The sequence below is a fragment of the Argopecten irradians genome, chromosome 4, assembly GCF_041381155.1.
Source record: "Argopecten irradians isolate NY chromosome 4, Ai_NY, whole genome shotgun sequence".
Classification (NCBI taxonomy): Eukaryota; Metazoa; Mollusca; class Bivalvia; order Pectinida; family Pectinidae; genus Argopecten; species Argopecten irradians.
In genome coordinates, this window is record NC_091137.1 from 11,965,821 (window position 1) to 11,990,001 (window position 24,181).

Sequence of the window (24,181 nt, forward strand, 5' to 3'; positions counted from 1 at the left end):
GGACCACTCACATGGTCTGATGACCACTCGCATGGTCTGAGGACCATTCACATGGTCTGAAGGACCACTCACATGGTCTGAGGACCACTCACATGGTCTGAGGACCACTCACATGGTCTGAAGGACCACTCACATGGTCTGAGGACCACTCACATGGTCTGAAGGACCACTCACATGGTCTGAAGGACCACTCACATGGTCTGAAGGACCACTCACATGGTCTGAGGACCACTCACATGGTCTGAAGGACCACTCACATGGTCTGAAGGACCACTCACATGGTCTGAGGACCACTCACATGGTCTGAAGGACCACTCACATGGTCTGAAGGACCACTCACATGGTCTGAAGGACCACTCACATGGTCTGAAGGACCACTCACATGGTCTGAAGGACCACTCACATGGTCTGAAGGACCATAGTGAGCTGATGCAATACCAAGACGTCTGTCCTCTGTTCATCCGTCCCTCTGTCAACAATAGACTGACGAATTGCTGGTCGGAATTCAACTGACGAATTGCTGGTCGGAATTCAACATAATTAGACTTGTAGCATCTGCTATTGAGTGATTCTTAAATAATTTGTAGTGGGCGTCAATGACTTATTATTAAATAATTTGTAGTGGGCGTCAATAAGTGAATATTAAATAATTTGATGGTTGGCACCATGATCCCTGTCTTGTTGTTTACATTTATTGAATGTATAATACATTAACATTTACATCTCTTTATCAGGGAACCTGTTTGAGCAAACAAAGGTTCTAGAAAAGTACAAAATTCTCTCCTTATTGCATGACTATGAACTGTGGGAGTAACCGTAACAAATTGTTGTGTTGTTTCCCAGATGAAGTACTATCCTTTGATGAAATATTTATGTAAATTATAGGCATTGTTTTGCTGCAAATGTCTGGTATCAGCTGTTTCTCTGGTTTTCCATTTTTGATGAGACTCGCTAGCAAACCTCATGTAATATGTATGTAAGCTGTTGACATTATAACATAGGTAGATCCTTTGTTACCCCAGAGTACTGTGTCAGGCCCAGAACTACAAAGTGTTGACAGATTAATGTCCCAGTGGCATGTTTACAACAAAAGGGGAACAGTAACAGGAGCAGTCTCATTGGACTAAAAAAAACACAAGACTTCAATGTACAATTAATCTGATCCCAAACGCTTGGTAGAAATCTGCTTTGGTGGTAAAGAGGAGTAGCATTTTTAATGTAAGATGACAACAATAACCGTAGCTCATCCTGACATGCCCATGATTAGATGACCTAAGATCTAACAACATCTATATGTAGATGTTCTGATCTTAAAATTGTTACATGTAGTAATAAACTCATATTTTCCCTCTAAAATATTATCTATTGATTTACCTGTGGTTTTGATAGAAGAAACGCATCAATCATGATTTAAGAGCTGTACTTATAGTTGTTGGTTACCTGTAGATGTGATAACAAGTTCATAACCACTACCAAGCAGACCAGTGTCTCAGTTTCAGATTTTGATTTGTGTCTTATTGACAGCCAAGGTCATTTAAGGGCATGTTAGGATAGGGAGATGTAGAAAACCAGAGTACATGTAGAAACACCACCAACCTACACTCAGAACCTTGCATGTAACTGCATGGATTTTTAACTCACAACCCAGAGGCAGAGGAGGGCCCATGGTAATGTTTCAGAACATTTTACCACCCCACCCAGAACAGTAAACTATACAAAAAACGTGGTAAAAGAAAGACAAAAATAACTCGTATTCTGGTATTTTTGTATTCTGTAATTTATTTTTTACTATCGCTATGGAGTAACATGGGAGCATGGTGAAACATTAACTGATATCTAAGATACACACGTAATGTTCTGATTACGACATTGTTCAGACTTTTTGTGATGCTCTTATATAATCAGATATTGATTGTGTTGTCAGCAGTGTGTTATTAATTTTCTTGTTCAATGCAGTTCACGAACTAGTAAAAAACAATCAATACATACTCATACCGTTAAATAGGGAAAATAACAGGGATGGGATCCCAGTCAGTACAGAAATACCAGGAAGAAAATACAAAAATATTCCTACGTTATGTATTTGATTTTAAAACCAATTGTTCTTCTGAAATAAGAATTTTATCTTTCATACAGCCAATTACCTTTGCAAAAAGCAATTTTGAATGCCCTTTTCAGCCACACGGGGCCAGTTCAATGACAATGGATGTTGTCATACATTTTTAGGTCATGTGACTCAAAGGGTCAGGATGACCTATAGTCATCATGCACCGTCCATCGTTGTCCTCTGTCCTTTGTGTGGTGTCCTTCATGCATGTGGGTGAACTTTAATTCAAACGACTTCTTCTCAATAACTGCAAGGCCTTACTAGTAAGTACTCATATTCGACCTGTAGCATGCTGGGAAGGAAGGCTAGCAAAGTTGTGAAAAATGAATTACCTTGACCTACTTTAAAGGTCATAGGGGTCAAATAGGCTAAAATCTTCTAACAACTTCTTCTAAATAACCAAAAGGTCCAAGGTACTCATATTTGGCCTGTGGCATGCTGGAATGAAGGGTTACCAAAGATGTTAAAATGAATAACCTTAATCTTCTTTCAAGGTGACAGGGGGCAAATAGGCTAATATATTTTAACTACCGGTACTGCTTCTAACTAGCCGAAATGCCCAGGGTATTCATCTTTAGCCAGTAGCATGCTAAAATAAAGGGCTACCAAAATTGTGAAAACTTCTTTCCAAGTTCTACTAGTGTGATTTAGCTGACACTTGCATGAAATGATTCTGACTTGGTCCCGACCAGGTGTATTATATTTTATGTCGATCCAAAAATTTACGATGGCAGCCACACCCACCATTTTAAAAATATATTTTGAACTTATTCTCATGTTTTGCCATTGCAATTTTGCTGGAACTTGCCTGAAATAATACTGACATGGTCCCAACAAAGTGTTCTTATTTGTCATAGCTGCCATCTTGAAAACACTTTTTGAACTTACTCTAAAGTTCTACCCATGTGATTTGGCTGAAACTTGCATGAAATGACCCTTACATAGTCCGGACCAAGTGTTTTTATTTTTTTGGTCGATCTGGAATCCAAGATGACCGCCACAGTCGCCATCTTGAAAACACTTTTTGAACTTCTCAAGTTCTGCTGTTGCAATTTGGCTGAAACTTGCCTGGAATGACCCTGAAATGATCTTGACAAAGAGTTGCTTCATCTCTGGTTGATGCAAAATCAAAGATGGCTACCATGACACCATATCTAATTAATTTCCTGTTGCCAAGGTAGTCAGATGACCGCTTAAAGGTCCTTGGGCCTCTTGTTTGTATTAGGTGGATGGACTGATGAATATACCTAACAATCATGGGATTTTTTCCAGAAAATTTGAGGTTTGAATTTTTTTTTTAGACTTAAGAAGATATTTATAGTAAATATCTCTATTTTAAAATATTTTTTCAAATCTTGTGTTCTCTGGTATGTTCATCAGTCCATCCACCAAATACAAAAAATGTATGACAACATCCATTTTCATTGAACTGGCCCCCTGTGATTTCAGTTGATTTAATTAATGGACTGGTAGAGGGTTTACATGTATTTTGTAGAATTAGTAATTGAAAAAATATATATTTTGTAAAAATATAATTTCTATTATTATAACTTTAATTGATTCTTCTAAGACTCTTGCTAAGATATTTATATTTGAACTAATATATGTATATAGTGCTAAAAACTCGAGACACTGTATATTGCACTATTGTAAATTATAATTTAGTCAAAAATTCATGAACCACGAAAGATTCTAGAATTTCTAGGTTGAATAATACATTTGACCATTTTTTGATAAAACAAAGTATATTATTCGGTAGCATTGGTGAAGACAGAGGTTTTTTTAGCAAGAATCTGCACTAAATCAGAACTTAATAAGTTTAAAAGTCTCTACTACTGCTAAAAACACTGACAATTGATCAGTTCTACAGTCATGGAGGAAAAAACATTCTCATGACATATTGGCTGTCTAAAACAATAAAAATTCTATAGCAACTCATCTCACAAACATTAATGTATCGTTTAACTGGAGTAGATGTCTCTATTATATCACTGAATTATTCAGAAAGGTAACAGGAATTGATTGATTATAGCATGGGATGCTAGCATTAAATGGGATGATTTATATCGTAATTATAGAGTAGGCAGCTGAGCAGCTGCTAAAAGCTAATGTATGTTATTTGTCTAAGGATACAAAAGGTTGGTTTTTGCTAATCAGAAGAGTGAAAAGATTTATATTGCAATGAAAAATGAAATTATAAAAAGTATCGTAATTATTATGTCACTAACTGTAATTTTATTTGTACATGCTCCACCACCAACAGCGGAAAAGATACTCATCAATTGAAAAATAATTTGTTTTTAATCGTCTAATTAACACAAAAAAATATATACCGGGTAAAATAATTCATTTTGCTTTTGGTGCATGTGTAATCTATACTTCATTCCATATAGGACATAGTGCCACACATTTTTTTCTGGATGCAATTAAATATTTTCAATAAAAAGTAAAATTAAAAGCTCAAACTTTTCAATGGTGGTAATAGTGTAAAGTAAGTAACTTTTGTAACCAATAAAAAATACATATTCATCTGCTCCTGTATAAGATAGAGAAAAAATACTGTTTGTCAGTGGTGGAGCATCTTTAAATGCTTTTAATAATCAATTTGTAATTTTCATAAAATAATTATGATTTTTTTGTGCAAAAATATTGGAAAAGGTATTTTTTTTTTACTGAGTTCAATTTTTTGTGCCTTTATATGTATTATGCTTTAAATTATAATTACATTAACAATATAAATCTTCAAACCCTTAGGTCAGATTTGATAATTATATATTAACGTTTTAGTTGTCAACTTACTGTATTTGACCCAATAAGCAACCCTTTCCCTATAAGCGCCCTCCCCCTTGTCAGGCTTCAATTTCACTTATTTATAACTAAATGCAGTCTGTGAAAATATGAAAACTGTGTTGGTTTCCTTACTGATTTCTTTTGCAATTGATGTAAGTCTTACTTTGTAGAATAATTTTATGAAAGGCTAGTCCATTATTCAGTGCCCTCTTATTTGCTTCAATTTTTTAAGTGCCCTGAGCACTTATTGGGTCAAATAAGGCAATATCCTTTTATTGGTACATGTCTTAAATATAGTTTTTGAGGGCATCATCGATTTATCAATTCTTATTATTAAAAGTCTGTATATATACATGTTGCTGTAAACAAGTTTATTTTTGTGTATACAATATTTCACTTCGTCGTTATTTGTCTGAACATTTTTGCTAGTACCAGTACATATAAATTGGAGATAAAGGAATCTTACTGACCATTGTACATTTATACCAAGGGCTCTACATATTTTTTATAAATATTCCCAAAACTTTCACATTCAAGTTCTGTTTATACAATAATTTCTATCTCATGAAAATAAAGTGGGATACAGAAGGTAGTGCCGAACCAGAAAATAAATTATTGTTTCATTTAGTTAGAGGCGTTGGACTGATTCCTTCAATGCCATCAGGGCCAGATATGAAGGCCTTACCCTTGGTGAGATCAATGTCTTTCTCCCACGCCAACCTCTCCAGCATACTAGTAAAACCTTTATCTTCATCATCAGAGAGCATCGATACACGACGCGAGATTGACGGTTTCACTTTCAACATTCCTGAAACACCACTTTTCTTTTGCTGCCTAATTTGGTCGACAATCAGCTTGTTAGCTCGTCTCCAAAAACTAATGGCTGCCTTTTTTTTCCTAGCAACAGTTCGATTTTGCTGTTTGATAACTACTAGTGCCCTCTGTTCAGCGTTACTGTCTTTTTTGGAGAGGTCTGCTAAAACAATGCGTGGTTGACTTGAGATTTTCACTGAGTATTCCATCTGGAATTTAAGGAGGTTCTTTTTTGTAAATCCCTTCTCTAGAACAACAACAATTTTGGCCCACTGCCGACGCCATTCCTTGGCGGACTTGGCTACGACTTGTTGATATGTATTACCCATCATGGCAATGAGTACATTCAGCAGAAGAATTGGAACAAGGATCATGAAGAACACAAACACAATTTTGATTAGTGGGGGATATTTTGTTCTCTCGAATGTGTCGTATTTAAATTCACCTAAAGTCATCTGGAATAGTGTCATTGACGTTTCCCATATATTATCAGAGGCGGTGACATCCACTGACCCCTGGAACAAAAAATAAAATACTTGGGAGAAAAGCAGCAGGAAAATTCCATAAATGCTTCCAAATTTGACCATGTCTGTGGCGAGCATCTGATACGTCATAACGATCATTGGTCCTGTTAGTGGGTAGCCTTTGGCAAAGAACAATAGATAGAACCAGGAACCAGGAACGGCAATGATCAAAAGTATGCTCTCCGCCGTCTCCTGCCCGGCAACACGCAATGGGATACACAACATGATGAGTAGACAAGAAATTAGAAAAGTAGTTTGTGCTGGAGCATGTCTAGTGTTCTTTAAAAATGCCCAAAATCCTTGTGAAGCTACTTCTCCAATATCAATGATCAGGATAAGAACACATCCTATACATACGAGAACTTCACTGACAAATCGTACAATATCCATCACCCCTCGTGTCTTCAGTAATCCTTCCTCGGGGCGTGTATAAACAGCAATGCTAATTAAAATCAGGTGAATAAATGCCATCACAAGACGTTGGAAGAACCATTTTTTGGCATAACGCTCCCATTTTTCATCAAGGAGTTGTCTCATTACTCCTCCCTCGAGCAGTTCTAGATGGTCGTCTGTCTCACCATTGATAATGAGAATGAGAGCTGAATGTATATTGGTGTTGCCACGGGGACCGATGGAATCAAGAGCAAGCAAAGGATATGCAGAACAAGTGATATTACTGTATCTCCAAAACTCCATGCTGCCCATTTCTAGCATTGATTTGAACAATGCATTGCGTCCAAGCTTGCATGCTAAAGCAAGAGGAGTCAAATTTGCCTTATTTTTTGAAACAGTGTTTGCCGGTTTTCTTGGATGGCGCACACAATATTTGAACATCTCTATCTGATCAGCAACCACTGCCACATGAAGGACAGTATTTCCATAGGAATCTGGAAGATCAGGATCTGCTCCTTGGTCTATAAGGAAATCATAGATTTCCTCACAGGCATACGATGTGGCGAACGCTAATGGATACTCACCATAGTATTCAATCTGAGTATAATTCACCTCACTTGATTTTTGTTTTTTCTCATGGACACCATTTACAGAATAATTAACTTTGACTTTCTCATGAATGTCTCCGCCATTGTTTATAATGAACATGACCTCCTCAAGGTCACCATTGATGATGGCCGAATGTACAGAAGAATCAGCATTGTCTAGGAGGTCCAGAGATTCCCCTTTGTCTGTTTCCTCGTCAGATATGTCAGTGATTTGTATCTCTGGTGACACCTTTGCTGTTAACATGGCTGGATTGTTGTTTCCATTCATGGCTGTTTTACTCTGATGTACCTCAATGCTGGAGACTAAGGCTATATAGGGAATCCGTCCCTGATTTTCCTTTTACGTTCATGTAGTACACTTCCAATCAGAGTCCAGGAACATTATGACCAAGATAAAGTCTCATAGTTAGACAGTTACTGTTTTCCTATAAATTTTCCATTGTAATGTGAAACAAAGCAGGTAACTGTTTGAAGAACATTATCACAAAGGCCTTTACAGTTCAATGCTTTATGTTGGACAGAGAATATCATAATACAGTTTTTGTTATCAGATTCTTCTCCAGTTGCCATGACAACAGTACTTGCCATCCTTTATCTTCCCATTTATGTTAAACATACCTCATTTATGTTTTTGTATGACGAGATAAAACAATCTTCCTGGCCATTTTCATACATATATAAAGGATTCCTCCATATTTTCTCTCATAAAGATGTCACTACTCGTTAAAAAATGAGATTTATAGCACTATGACCACACAGGGTGACGATGAACGAATCCTTTCCGTGGTTTTATGTCCTTCTAGCCAACGCTGGGTTCCATAAAACTTCTAGACAAGACACCAGTGATCACTGTTTTCGATTGAAGGCGTTTATCACATATCCATTATTAATTTCTATATTGAACATTGTTGGGCGTAGAATAGGTTTTTTATCTCCTTCACTGTCTGCATTGCTTATTTCACAACATTATAGAGTCATTGTTTGGTAAGTGAAAAGCAGAAAAAAGTGGTACTGCAGCTTATACAGTGTATGTCCTACCTATGTGACTCCTACCTTCATATGGTATGCATGAGTTGATGCTTGGATGGGTAAAATCATCCTTATGATCTCTGCTATACAAGGATAAACAGCCTACCGTGACTGGCTTTGTATGTGTATACACGGAGCCAATCGCTATGGCTCTGGTGCCACTCAAACATCAATATACAAACCTGTTCTGTAGGCTAACAAGGTTTTGATGATTACACAGGCACCATCAATATTTCCCATCTCTTTACCTTTTCTCTTAGCAGTTCAAACATTCACTAAAATCCTGTCCTCACTGGATCGACAGAGTTCAATAAATAGTAACCTGCACTCATGACAACTGAAAGCCTAACACCAATTTGACAGTGATGAGGTATTTATAATTTAATCATGATATAGGTTTATATGGTTACTATCATATAGGGCCAGACTATGGCCTTAATTTACTTAAGACCTTATACAAAGACTATCCCATTTAGTTTGATATTTGTGATAATGGCAATGTATAGTATAGTGTCCACAGTTTACTTTATGTGTATAAAACTCCAATACAGTTTATTTGCAGATGGAATGAATCTAAATCAGATATTTGTTTTATTCATTTTGTTTGTTTTCTATCTGTTTAATTTCTTTTTTATTTATTTTTCTGAAACATTATTTACAAATATAGAAAAAGCATGGTTTCATTCCACCACCCTTGAAGTCAGAATGAATGATTGATTCATAAATATCAATAATCACATGTTTAGTGATTAGTTTTCTCCTTAAATAGTTCTTAATGTCAGTAAAGGATCTGTATATACGCTTTGGAGTCCGTTAATACTTTCATTAAAGCGTAATGTCACGATTAAACACAGAAGAAATGCAATTACATGACCAGTCTATTGAGTAATAAAAGCCATACTCAGCTCATGCATGTTTATTTTTCACCATGGAAGTGTTCTGCATGAGTGAATTAATTAATCAGAAATGTTTCACATGGATGAATTAACTTATTCAAAATGTTCCACATGACTGAACCAATTTCTTGGACATGTTCTCCATACTGGGCAATAACACCTTGAAAATGTTTTTTTTTTATTTACATCAATCATACCTTTTGGGACTATTTTATTTACCATAATTATTCTGTATTTATTATACCCCCGCGGAATCAGGTTGTCCATCTGTCCGTAGACACAACTTTGTCAGGCGAACTCCTCCTCAACTACTTGACAGATTTTGATAAAAATTGGTATACAGAACCCTGACATAAAGGCAAGTTGAGTAAATAGGGTTCTGCAATGTCCCCTATTAATGAAGTTATTACTAAATCTGTGCAACGGGAGGTATTAGTTGGCCACTCTGGGGACAGTTCTAGTTTGTTAAGCCTTTTTTGTCAGTATTACACACAGGTTGGTGGCTTTTTCTTAGGATACTCCATTTTTAGCCCACCATCATCAGATGGTGGGCTATTCAAATCGCTTTTTGTCCGTGGTCCGTCGTCCTTTCCGTCCCGTCGCCGTCCGTCCCGTCGTCTGTCTGTCCGTTAACATTCTTGTTATCGCTATTTCTCAGAAAGTACTGAAGGGATCTGTCTCACATTTCATATGTAGGTCCCTAGGGCCCTAGTTGTGCATATTGCATTTTGGGACCAATCGGTACACAAGACAGCCATCTTGGATTTTGTAGTTAAGTTGTTTAGTACTGAGGGATCTGTCTCATCATTGTAGTTCTGGCCTGTTTAATATTGCATTTTGTCGGTATGGCCGCCAGGCGCCATCTTGGATTTGATAGTTAAGTTGTTATCGCTATTTCCAGAAAGTACTGAAGGGATCTGTCTCAAATTTCATATGTAGGTTCCCCTAGGGCCCTAGTTGTGCATATTGCATTTTGGGACCAATCGGTCAACAAAATGGCCGCCAGGCAGCCATCTTTGATTTTGATAGTTAAAGTTTGTTATCGCTATTTCGCAGAAAGTACTGAAGGGATCTTTCTCAAATTTCATATGTAGGTTCCCCTAGGGCCCTAGTTGTGCATATTGCGTTTTGGGACCGATCGGTCAACAAGATGGCCGCCAGGCAGCCATCTTGGATTTTGATAGTTAAAGATTGTTATCGCTATATCTCACAAAGTACTGAAGGGATCTTTCTCAAATTTTATATGCAGGTTCCCCTAGGGCTCTTGTTGTGCATAATACGTTTTTAGATCGATCGGTCAACAAATGGCGGTCAGGCAACCATCTTGGATTTTGATAGTTAAAGATTGTTATCGCTATTTCTCACAAAATACTGAAGGGATCTTTCTCAAATTTCATATGTAGGTTCCCCTAGGGCTCTAGTTGTGCATAATGCGTTTTTGGATCGATCGGTCAACAAAATGGCCGCCAGGCTGCCATCTTGGATTTTGATAGTTAAAGATTGTTATCGCTATTTCTCAGAAAGTATTGAATGAATCTGTCTCAAATTTCATATATAGGTTCCCCTAGGGCCCTAGTTGTGCATATTTTGATTTGGGACCGATCGATCAACAAGATGGCCGCCAAGGAGCCATCTTGGATTTTGATAGTTGAAGTTTATTACTGCTGTTTCTCAGAAAGTACTGAAGTGATCTGTCTCAAATTTTATATGTAGTATGTTTGCACAAGTTTGAAAAGCAGAGAAAAGATCCCTCTTTCCATTATCAGACATAGATCATTCTTTGGTGGGCGCCAAGATCCCTCTGGGATCTCTTGTTTCTTCTTAACCTGACTGCAAAAAGGATCAAATATAAAACAAAAATAATTCAAATAAATCAAATCACTAAAATTAACTTTGAACATGAAAATTATGAAATACTATGATAAACTTTAAATTCACTACAAGTATTTCAAAAAGATGAATCACCAAAATGAATGTTTTGTGAAGAAGACTCCTGGAAGCTGCTTTGTAACAAAATGAAATGAATTGGTGTACTCTTGATTTTACTTCCTGACAGAGAGCCTTCCTTTGTGAGGAATGCCAACCTTGGCTCTATGGATGAGGATGTCTTATACCACATCGCCCTGGGAAACAAGTCACATGACCTGAAAGAAATGTTTTCTGATGTCAAGGTATGCTTTTATCATTAACCTTTCCTCCATACAAAACAGAGGTTGAAATATTTATTCTCGCGACAGTTGCATATCTTTTATTAAAATACCCATATTTTTTTCTCTCCCATCATCGTCAACGAATTCAATTGAACAGCTGATTGTACTCAAGTCATTCACATGTTCCTGCCAAAAGTGGGGTCATGACCCCATGTTGCTATGCCAGCAACTATTCTTGTAACAACAGAATCGCTGCACCTGTTGTACTATCATTATACACTGGTAATGATAATACTAGACAGTGCAAACTGTAAATATATCATAATAAACATGTTCAATTGTTGTAGTTCGTGTGTTTTGGTGGATCTCCTAGTCGAATGGAGAAATTCGCATTCCAACTAGTGAAGGAACTAGATTACAAGATGACCGCTGGTCAAACGTTATGTAATGTGGCTGGAGGATCTGACCGTTACGTTCTGTACAAAGTAGGACCAGTCATCTCTGTCAGTGTAAGTGTGACTAACAAACTGTTTTCATCGTGATGTCTTTGTATTGGTATCTTTAAATTCTGTATCTGTCATTTATTGTGCAGACCTTCACCAAAACAGATGTTAGTTTTAGAAAGAAAAATGAAGTTTGATGATTTTGAAACCTTATAACTGTAAATCACTTGACTTTTTTATTTATCATTTATCCACTTATTTCACTATAATCGAGGTCAAGGTCATTACCGCGAACTTAAATATCCATAAATAAAATGGAAAGAATGACAAATAAAAAAAACCTGAATAGCTTAGTACTGTAAGAAATTAAAAAATGCCCAGACATTTCTCCCAGCAATTAAGTATCAAGCAAGAAATTGTGAAGTTGTTCTCCCTGCGAAAATAAACAACTACATGTGTATGAACAGTATTGCGCTTTCTCTACGTCATCACAGTTTCAGCATAGAAGTGAACTATCACTATGTCATGCAGTAAAGCAATGAAATACCCAGGCAATCTTGAATTCATTAATATAGATCTTAGGCTATTGATATATATGTTTTGACATTATAGTTTTTGTTTTTCGCACTTATGATTTTCAGTTTGCAAATGCAATGTACCATTAAAGCTTCTTCTGAATTGCTATAGCTATATCTCGGATAAAAGAGCTTGTATCCTCAAATCATTCTGCTCCACTGAAAAAATCAGTGAATACATGTATAGCCGTCATTGTGGGACAAGTAAATTGTGACCCACTCAATTCTTAACTACATTAGGCGACATTTTCTCATAAATTATTATAACACAAAGTCCTGAGTTTTAAGTAGATACAGAGTTTCAGAAATGTTTCGTTATTTGTTGTGACTTTACAAACTAATGAATTGGTTTTTGGTCCCTACGCTGCCGTCTGCTCCATGAGTTATACACACCGTTATTGTATTATTGTCTCTGCTGTTATCGTATTTGTTTAATGAAGCAGTGCAAAGAAACGCATTATTTCGCCAATTATTCATCCATCTACAGAATAAAATTGGTCCCGCTGAGGCTGGGATATAGTCAATGGAAAATTAATCAATGACTTTGTGATAACTTAATTAACCAAGCAATAAAAATCAATGTTGTTTGAACAATAAGGCCATGTAAAACTGGTGACCATACAATTATACCAGTACTCAGAAACATTAGGTCACTGGTCATTATTGGTCAAGAATATATATTTTGCTGGTATTGTAGTTCTCATTGACAACGTCATTCTTCAATGTGGTAACCAAATCTTCTACTAGAAAGTCTAGTTTACTAGCTGATACAAGCATGGTCAGTAGTTTCTTGGCAGAACTTTTTTTCTTGATCTACTGGCAAAATCTGAAGTTTCTTAATAGACATCATTGATAACTTTCAAGGTCACAAATGCCAAGCTTTCAGATATGATATGTAAAAAATGTTTTCTAAATGCATTGTGCATGTACATAAGAACTGGACTTGTAGATTTCTAGCAAATGTGAATCAATTTAAAATACTGCAAAGGGACCTAATACCACAGGAAGGATACATGTGTATACAATCTAAGACTTCTTCTGAAGAACTTTAATAGAAAGCCAGCAGAATGATTTAAAGAATACAATACAGTATAACTTATCCTTATCAGTGTCCTTTATGAGGTCATCAGGATGACCTATTATCATCAAGCATTGCCTGTGCACGGTTCATAAACTTTTCATTCAAACGACTTCTTCTTAATAACTAAAAGACCTAAGGTATTTATATTGGGTATGTCATATTGGGTATGTAGCATGTTTGGATGAAAGTCTACCAAATTGTTCAAATGAATGACTTTGACTTTCATTCAAGGTCACTGGGGTAAAAAAGGCTACAATCTTTAGCATCTTACTATATAATTAATTTCTATGGAAGCTTGTGTATTACACGCCTGACATCTTGCAATCACTCTGGTTTTCAATGATCACCGGAACACTATACTTTGGTAATCCTATCGATAGTTTCCGGAACTACGGGAGATAACTTTTCTTTGTATATTGCAACGTAAGTTGTGTATTGTACAGCAGTCAATAACTGTCAGAGGTTCTCCGTTTATCACATATTTCAGTCACATTTTCCCACTTAATTACTTCAGACTTACTTTCAATGTTACAATAAGGTATTAATTATTCTCAACGAAAGTGTGGCTCAACATCAATACTTATACTAGTAAGTACGCTGCAACTGTTAGCCTTACTAACCTACGGCAGACTAACTTACAAACCGGGAATCTAAAAGTAACTGCATATAAACTTGTTTGTAAGTAAAAATAATCCAACTTACAATAAATGCCTTTTCAATTACAGGCTTTTAATAGAATATTGCTAGGCCTATCCACTAATATTTTATAATAATGAACTAGAATTCCCCCAAACTGACGGACTTGTCAACAAGAACAGTCTGTACAAAGGGAGACAACTGTTACAAACTCTGCCGTTATAAAACTCTGAATAAATTAACCGAGAAAATTACACATGTGTTCACTGCTTCACTCATGTTATCGGGGACGCTATCATGGCTTAATTCTGTTGTTGATATTACAGCATATATTTGTAATTAAAGTACAATGTCATGATATTTAAATATCACAGGCCTAAAAGCATATAGTCTGACAATGATTTAGATGATGTTTTATTCAATTTGACAGAACGAAAAACTTATGGTCATGAAGAATGGTGAGGTCCCGTACTATCGCCATTAGGCCTACCTCACGCTGTGTTGGAATGGCTGGCAAAATTAACATTTACAGCTGCGAGTGTTGATAACTTTGTTAAAAACTTGTTTTCAAAACTTCAATAAAACTTTAATATACAATGTACTTCATTTAAAGTTGATAGATTATTTTCGTGCATTTTTCAATGGCAAATAATGTACTAACATCCCACAACAAACACACTACTCGAAACGATAGAAAATGAAAGTAGCGGTGAACGGGCGGTGAACAGAAAGCAGATATAACAGTGTTTTTTTCAGAGCAAATATATTGATGGAGCCATGATACAGATATTAATTAGTTTGTTTACGATATTTTGAGTAATTTGTGCATATTTTTTTTAAAGTTTAAAAAAAATCGGCATTATTTTGAGTATTGCCGACAGAGAAACTCGCCCATTTTCTGACATGTAAATGTTTTATTAATTTTGAAGTCTTCATGTCGAATAATATTTGGAAATGATAGCATCACTGTGTAGTTTGATTCATTCTAAATCAACTTTATTACCAAAACATTTCTCAAAAATAAACATGAAAGTAAATAAATCCAACCTTAAAAACGTATGATCAATCCAGACCGAAAACTTCACAAAGTGCCATTGAGATGGTGCATACACTTGACAGATGTTGCAAACAATTGTACATTGTATACTTTCCTCATGGAAGCATGATGCAGTTTACTAGTTTGCATGTGGTAAAGGGTTATCTGCTGACGTGTTCACTTGATAGTTGTTGTAAATACATGGTATGTTTGAATGTTATATGAAGTTAAAAGTTAATCCGACTTTAGTCACTTGACCTGTAAATCTGTGAACACAATCACTTGTTTATCTGCAGATGTGTTCACTTGATAGTTGATGTAGATACATGGTAAGCTTCAATGTTATATGATAAGTTAAAAGTTTTATCTGTCTAAAAGAGTCACTTGATCTGTGAAAACAATCACTTGTTTATCTGCAGATATTGTGTATTCCATACAAAGGGATATTCCATTAAAATATTAACTAGTATTTCCATTGCAACAAAATGTAACATTCCAATCAAGTTTTAACTTCTGTAAATTGAAATTAGGGGTATTGATGTTTTTACCTAATATCCTGAGTTGGGTTAAATGTTTTAATGGAATATCCCTTGAGAGAAAATTGTTGGACATTGATTTCAACTTCAACTTACACTGTTGTTAACATTGAGAGATTGACACTGGATTTGGCAATATTTGATTGTTGGATTCATTAATGGCATGGACGGCCACCAATGTATGCTGTGTGTAGCATGCAGAGACTGCGCTGTATTTGTTGGGCGTTCTTGTATAGTGGAACTCTTGCCCTTTCATTGTGCTACATGTATAATGATATCACTGGAACATGCCACTGAAGACACCCAAGTATCCCAACACACCTGGTCACATTAAACTGACAATGGGTCAACCAGTCGTTCTACTGCCAGTATATGCTGAGCTCAACAGGAGCATAACTATTTCAATCAAACTTGATTGAAAATAAGCTGAATATGTACGATTACCTGTATTATGATCTGTCTTTAATAGTTCTATGTATCATAACCCTATCTAGAATCTGAGTTACGCCTCCTTCAATACTTTCAGTACTTTGATTACTTATTGTATTTACAGTCAGATGACTGTTAAGGCCCATTAGGCCGCTTGTTCTATAGATAATGATTTGCTGCAATGTTAAGATGAACCAGTGTAACCTGTACCATGTACAGTAATGTGTGACATAGCAGATGATGAAAAAAGTAGTTTCTTGTCTTGTTCATACTTCAACCCTAAGCTGATTAAAGGTGATGGTAATTCTAGGCTTTCATCATAAATATTGATCATAAAATGAAATATTTATCATAATTGAGAGTTTGCACCATAGTGAAGCTTAGTATTTGTTTCCTGTTAATTTGTTGTTGGGAGACAACTATGAAATAACTCATTAATTCTCACAGCTGATGTAATGAGTCTATATAGGTGTGTATCTTATCACTTTAATTAAACTTTACTTCAGAAAATTATTGAGGATATATGGATGCAGTATGTCATGTGTATATGATGCTTAAATATCACTTTATCCATTAGATTGTTGGTACTATAGTTATACATATTTATACACTATAATTAGATCTTGATTCCACACATCAGATAGAAGAAATGTAATACATGTATTTTTCCCTGTATTCGTATACAAACACAGAAAGACCACCTCCTTAGTATCCCTCAATTCTGTATGCTCTATTATGAAAGCAGCAAGCTCTGTTCTCTAAAAATGAATAATCAAGAATAAACAACGCAACAAGGATTTTTAGCCGATATTATAACTGGCCCATCTTTTATGAAGGTGGCCAAAAAATATTTATTTGGACTTAACCCAAATCATTTATCAAAAAGAATTTTGAGTGAAGGTGCGGCCTAAAGAGCGCTACATGATATTAAGATAACACTGACAATTACCACACTGTTAATAATACCCCGTAATTGCAAATGGTACATATGTTTATCATATTGAGAAAAATTACACAATCTTCCAATGATGGACAATAATGCAAAAAGATACTTTAAAGTTGGCACACTTTCATATGGCTATCAGCACAGGGACTTGTAACGTAGGTTGTGAGAAAGTCTGCTGTGTATACATGTGTACTATATACTATATAAAAGTCCTTTTATATAGTATATAGTACACATGTATACACAGCAGACTTTCTCACCACCTACGTTACAAGTCCCTGTGGCTATCAGTAGAACATAGTGCATTGGTACATAACATATTGAGCAAGGATGGACAATAATACAAAAAGATACTTTAAAGATGGCAAACATTCATATGGTCATCAGTAGAACATAGAGTATTGGTACATAACATATTGAGCAACAGCGAAGAGGATTAGGGTGGAAAATTCACAAATTTCTTGTCCAACAAAATGGCGTCTTGCAATTTTTTCTGTCAGCGAAGAATGATATATGCCCATGTCCGTTACGTACATGACGATCATGTGATATAAAAACAACCAAAGCGTAAAACCTACAGCTGAAATACAAACTGTGAAAAATGTCGTCTATTGCATAGAATTAAAATTTTTCCACTTATTCGTACACAAACTCCGAAAGAACACTTTCTTAGTATCCCTCAATATGGGGGTTTCCAGACCCTAAAGCAATGTGGGTAAAGTACTATTGTAGAAGAACAGGGAAAATACACATTCCTGTCGAGTGCCCCGACCAGGAATCGAACCCGGGTCTCCGGCGTGGAAATCTACGGCTCTACCGACTGAGCCAAAGAAGCATGCTCCGTCAGCTGAGTGACAGAGACCGTATTTAACACTATGTACAAGTCACACCGACCCGCTTCTTTTACACTATTTACCGTCAATTAGTCCCACCTTCCAGTGATTGTGACGTCATCATTTGGCATAATTTTCATGACGTCATAATCACTGGAAGGTGGGACTAATCGACGGTAAGTAGTACTTCACCCTCATCGTTTTGGGATCTCAAAACCCCTATATTCTGTAAGCTCTACTATGAAAGCAGCAAGCTCTGTTCTCTCAAAATGAATAATAAAGAATAAACAACGCAACAACGATTTTTTGAGGATAACTGGCTCACATTTCATGAAGGTGGCTGAAAAATATTTGTTTTGACTTAACCCAAATTATTTATCAAAAAAGAATTTTGAGTGAAGGTGCGGCCTAAAGAGCGCCAAAAAGTTACTTATATATTACCTTCATTATACATATAGAACTGCCGCTAATACATGTAATAGAATGACATAAATAAACAGCCTGATGTCAGCTCTTGTTTAGCACTCAGCATTTTGATTAGGGCAACTATGAGCCATTAAATCATATAAAGGTTTGTCATCATTTTGAATTGGCTTAGAAATGGGTTTTTTTGTATAATAACCAATGATATATGATTATCAGTTTGTGATAGGTAATCAACATTCAAGTTATCAGTATTATGTACTGTTAGAATTAATAAGTATGCATGGTTGTTATCCTGGCCACATTGTAGTTAGGGCCCTACAAAGATAGGTCACAGTGCTCTATAGTAATCAGGTTGTCGTCTGTCCATCCTTTTTTTCTTTCGTACGATGGAAGGAAGTGGAATATTATTCTCAAATTGAATAGGATGATTCCCAATGCTATCTAGATCTACTGTATAACTGGGTCCAGTGGTCATCTTTGATTTCAAGATAAAAACGAAAGTTTTGTAACTAATTGACACACATTTTGTGGTGGTATTATGATATAAAATTGTTAAAAACTGAATAAACATTTGACTGGAAGGGATTTAAGTCAAGGTCATAGGCTTGTGATAAAGTCCTGGTAGAGGCGGATACCCTGGTCAGACGTTTATATAGCGGGGCCCTTCCTGACTTGTGGTAGAGTCTGATATTCTGGTGGGCCAGTCATATGAGGAGCCTTCCTGACTTTTGGTAGTCTGATATCCTGGTGGGCCAGTCATATGAGGAGCCCTTCCTGACTTGTGGTAGAGTCTGATATCCTGGTGGGCCAGTCATATGGGGAGCTCTTCCTGACTTTTGGTAGTCTGATATCCTGGTGGGCCAGTCATATGAGGAGCTCTTCCTGACTTGTGGTAGAGTCTGATATCCTGGTGGGCCAGTCATATGAGGAGCCCTTCCTGACTTTTGGTAGAGTCTGATATTCTGGTGGGCCAGTCATATGAGGAGCCTTCCTGACTTGTGGTAGAGTCTGATATCCTGGTGGGCCAGTCATATGAGGAGCCTTCCTGACTTTTGGTAGAGTCTGATATCCTGGTGGGCCAGTCATATGAGGAGCCTTCCTGACTTTTGGTAGAGTCTGATATTCTGGTGGGCCAGTCATATGAGGAGCCTTCCTGACTTTTGGTAGTCTGATATCCTGGTGGGCCAGTCATATGAGGAGCTCTTCCTGACTTTTGGTAGAGTCTGATATCCTGGTGGGCCAGTCATGTGAGGAGCCCTTCCTGACTTTTGGTAGAGTCTGATATCCTGGTGGGCCAGTCATATGAGGAGCCCTTCCTGACTTTTGGTAGAGTCTGATATTCTGGTGGGCCAGTCATATGAGGAGCCCTTCCTGACTTGTGGTAGAGGCTGATACCCTAGTGGAATAATTATATAGCGGGGCTATTCCTGACTTGTGGTAGAGTCTGATATCCTGGTGGTTCAGCTATATAGTGGGACGCTTCCTGACTTGTGGTAGAGGGGGATACCCCGGTGGTTCAGCCATATAGCGCGGCCCTTTCTGATTTGTGGTAGAGGCTGATACCCTGGTCATTCATTCATATAGCGGGGCCCTTCCTGAGTTGTGGTAGAGGCTGATACCCTAATCAATCAGCCATATAGTGGGACCCTGCATGACTTGTGCTAGAGTTTAATACCCTGGTCGGTCAGTCATATAGCGGGGCCCTGACTTGTGGTTGAGTCTGATACCATGGTGGGTCATCCTTATATGGGGGGCCCTTCCTGTCTTGTGGTAGGGACTGATACTCTGGTGGTTCAGCTATATAGTGGGGCCCTTCCTGACTTGTAGTAGAGTCTGATATCCTGGTGGGCCAGTCATATGAGGAGCCCTTTCTGACTTTTGGTAGAGTCTGATATTCTGGTGGGCACAGTCATATGAGGAGCCTTCATGACTTGTGGTAGAGGCTGATACCCTGGTGGGCCAGTCATATGAGGAGCCTTCCTGACTTCTGGTAGAGTCTGATATCCTGGTGGGCCAGTCATATGAGGAGCCCTTCCTGACTTGTGGTAGAGTCTTGTGGTATCCTGGTGGGCCAGTCATATGGGGAGCTCTTCCTGACTTTTGGTAGTCTGATATCCTGGTGGGCCAGTCATATGAGGAGCTCTTCCTGACTTGTGGTAGAGTCTGATATCCTGGTGGTTCAGCTATATGAGGAGCCCTTCCTGACTTTTGGTAGAGTCTGATATTCTGGTGGGCCAGTCATATGAGGAGCCTTCCTGACTTGTGGTAGAGTCTGATATCCTGGTGGGCCAGTCATATGAGGAGCCTTCCTGACTTTTGGTAGAGTCTGATATCCTGGTGGGCCAGTCATATGAGGAGCCTTCCTGACTTTTGGTAGAGTCTGATATTCTGGTGGGCCAGTCATATGAGGAGCCTTCCTGACTTTTGGTAGTCTGATATCCTGGTGGGCCAGTCATATGAGGAGCTCTTCCTGACTTTTGGTAGAGTCTGATATCCTGGTGGGCCAGTCATGTGAGGAGCCCTTCCTGACTTTTGGTAGAGTCTGATATCCTGGTGGGCCAGTCATATGAGGAGCCCTTCCTGACTTTTGGTAGAGTCTGATATTCTGGTGGGCCAGTCATATGAGGAGCCCTTCCTGACTTGTGGTAGAGGCTGATACCCTAGTGGAATAATTATATAGCGGGGCTATTCCTGACTTGTGGTAGAGTCTGATATCCTGGTGGTTCAGCTATATAGTGGGACGCTTCCTGACTTGTGGTAGAGGGGGATACCCCGGTGGTTCAGCCATATAGCGCGGCCCTTTCTGATTTGTGGTAGAGGCTGATACCCTGGTCATTCATTCATATAGCGGGGCCCTTCCTGAGTTGTGGTAGAGGCTGATACCCTAATCAATCAGCCATATAGCGGGACCCTGCATGACCTGTGCTAGAGTTTAATACCCTGGTCGGTCAGTCATATAGCGGGGCCCTTCCTGACTTGTGGTTGAGTCTGATACCATGGTGGGTCATCCTTATATGGGGGGCCTTTCCTGTCTTGTGGTAGGGACTGATACTCTGGTGGTTCAGCTATATAGTGGGGCCCTTCCTGACTTGTAGTAGAGTCTGATACCCTGGTCGGTCAGTCATATAGCGATGGTCCAGGCCCTTACTGACTTGTGGTTGAGTCTGATACCCTGGTGGTCAGTCATATAGTGGAGCCCTTATAATATATAATTACTGACTTGTAGTAGAGTCTGATACCCTGGTGGTCAGTCATATAGTGCTGCCCTTCCTGACTTGTCGGTAATCTAGTTGTGTTTAGTGGTATTGATATCTTGAGTTGGTGTCATGTAAATTTTGATGCCACTATCTAAGACAACAGAAGTTCAGCTGTGTGTGACAATAATGGTGTGCTTCAAAGAGATTTTAATGATGCAGTTAAGTGGAATATTGTCCATTATGTGGATATGGATATGATTTTTTCATTATTTGGCTAACTACAAAAGCATGAAAAGTGAAAAACAAAGCTACCAATTATATGTGACAAAATAGCTTCTATAGACCATTCATAAAATATACATAGGCAGTGTATCAGCATAAACAAACTCAGAAACACAATTGATATCTCTCCTATGCTTGATAGGGTTATCCAGCAGAAATTGCTACAGAAAAGATGACTCTTTCTCCTAACCTGGATGGAGATACCAACACTTTCAAGTAAAAGATGTCAAATTTATTTTCCAAATTTTTGTTTTTCAAACATTGTCCTTTGAATTTGTGCTCAAATACAGCTAGTGGTTATGGTAAGCTAATTTAACATTTATTGCAGGAGCAAGGTCTATCCCGTATTTAATTCATATACATAAGATATCTTATAAAGTATATAAGATATCTTATATAACATATAAGATATCTTATACAGCATATAAGATATCTCATAAAGAAATTAAATAAGATATCTTATATATATATATATTGAAATAACGTTGCTATATAAGATATCTGATATAGAATGAGATTTCGTACCATTTAAAATCAGAAACTAATTTCTCCCTCGAGCATCATTCGAGCTCTTCAGAACACATCTTAGAATCATTTGCAATGACAGAGATGGCACTGAAAGGAGAATCAACCGCTGTTTGGTTGTTTTCAACGATGTATTGAAAACACAGAAGCAGTTAATTCCCATCAATCTAATTGTCAATTCGAACATAGCAACAACAAAAATATATTGGCTATAATGGTGACCTATCTATAAATGCATACTTTTGTCTTGTTCAACCAAACGCTTGATAATGGTGTAGCATGCAAAGCCAACAAGAGTCTGGCTGAACAAGTAGAAGTATACTCTACAGTCTCTATGACTTCCGGGTAGGGAGACTTCATTTCTGGGCATTTGTTTAAATTTCATTCCTTCTTATAAGATATCTTATATAGCAACGAAATTTCAATTATATAAGATATCTTATATAGATAACTTAAATGAGATATCTTATATACTATGTAAGATATCTTATATAGGATTAATTAAAAATAATATGAGATATCTTATAAAGTATATAAGATATTTTATATAATAAATAAGATATCTTATATACTATATGAGATATCTTATATCTCAATCAAGATATCTTATATATATGCAGTGAAATTAAGGATCAACATTGCTCTTTGAATAAATGTCATGTTGGTTTGCAATAGGTGGGACGCGTATGTGTATTTCGACAATGTCAAGGCTGGTTGCAGAATAAATTTCTATCCTACCATGGGCAAGGCAGCCTGCACACACAACACAATGATGTCACGACTATGTTGACCTTATGCCAATAGCATTTCAATGCATCACATCAAAATTGTTGTTTGTCAACAGAGAATAGAGAATAGAGAGAAATTATAGAGAAAATATTATTTCACCCCTTGAAAGTGAGAAAAGTTGAATCTTAACCCAAAGTAGGGACAAGACAGCTCACACGCACTGTACAATGTCATGACGTGCCCATTGTCCCGCTCTACAAGGAGGATTTTTGTCAAGGGTTATGTTTTTGTGGATTTATAAAGATATGTCAATATTAAATATTTACATTCCAATTTACCAATGAAGTTGGATTTTAACTATATAAAACATTTTTTATACTGCATTTTTGCCTAAAATAAGCCTACTTAAAACAAATATGCTTTAAATTCTACCTGAATGTCCGTACCAGCCAATACTATATACATGATCTACTGAATACTCATGATGAGTAGAGAGTAGGTTTTCAGTCACTCTGATGTTATTGAGTAAAGCACAGTTGATGAAATCATTGATTTTTCTCTCCAATTTAAATATTAGAGTAATAAAACATAACATTAAAACATTGATAAGGTGGAGAGGAGAGATGAAAGGAGTTGTGACGTAAGTGATTGGAACTGTTTTGTCATTCCAATGTTAATGTACAATGGCGTAGATAAGAATAAGAGACCCAGGAAGTTAAACACTCACCATTATAGTTAAAGTGTAAACACATATTGGAAAAGTTCTTGTTATAAGCCATTAGTCACATTGGTTTCTATAGATCTACAAACAATACCTCCTTCTCCCTCTTTTGTCTCTCTCTCTCTTTCTGTCTTATTCCCTCTCCCATGTCATTTCCTCTTTCTTTTTCTATCTACGCTTTTTGTTTTGTCTCTGTCCCTTTTTTTCCTTTCTCTCCTCCGACTGTCTGTTTTTCAAATATTAAGTGGTGAATTTTTTCCTGAGTTTGGCTTAAAACGAGAAAACTAGGTTTTAGGGAATTAAAATTTTGTAATCTGGCCACAAAGTTATTAATCATCCTGCTACAATTGTATTTATAAAAATATCTTGGATCCTCATTATTTTTTTATGTGTTAAAATTTGAATTAACCATGTCATGATGTTTTCTCTTTCACAATAAATTCTATTGTAGTATGGTATCAGGATTTCCTCACTTT

General features: G+C 37.1%; 2 protein-coding genes across 2 annotated transcripts in view; one reads left to right on the forward strand and one right to left on the reverse strand.

Annotated features, from left to right (window-relative positions):
- LOC138320616 (uridine phosphorylase 2-like) overlaps positions 1-24,181 on the forward strand; it is a 48,491-nt gene that overhangs the window by 11,035 nt on the left and 13,275 nt on the right. The window contains exons 2-3 of the mRNA XM_069263717.1: positions 11,217-11,331; positions 11,658-11,819. Coding sequence (XP_069119818.1) covers positions 11,217-11,331; positions 11,658-11,819 — 277 coding nt within the window. The remainder of the gene's footprint in view (positions 1-11,216; positions 11,332-11,657; positions 11,820-24,181) is intronic.
- LOC138320614 (transient receptor potential cation channel subfamily V member 6-like) lies at positions 4,552-8,624 on the reverse strand. Its single transcript, XM_069263713.1, has one exon. The coding sequence runs from the start codon at positions 7,501-7,503 to the stop codon at positions 5,518-5,520; it is 1,986 nt and encodes a 661-aa protein (XP_069119814.1). The 5' UTR covers positions 7,504-8,624; the 3' UTR covers positions 4,552-5,517.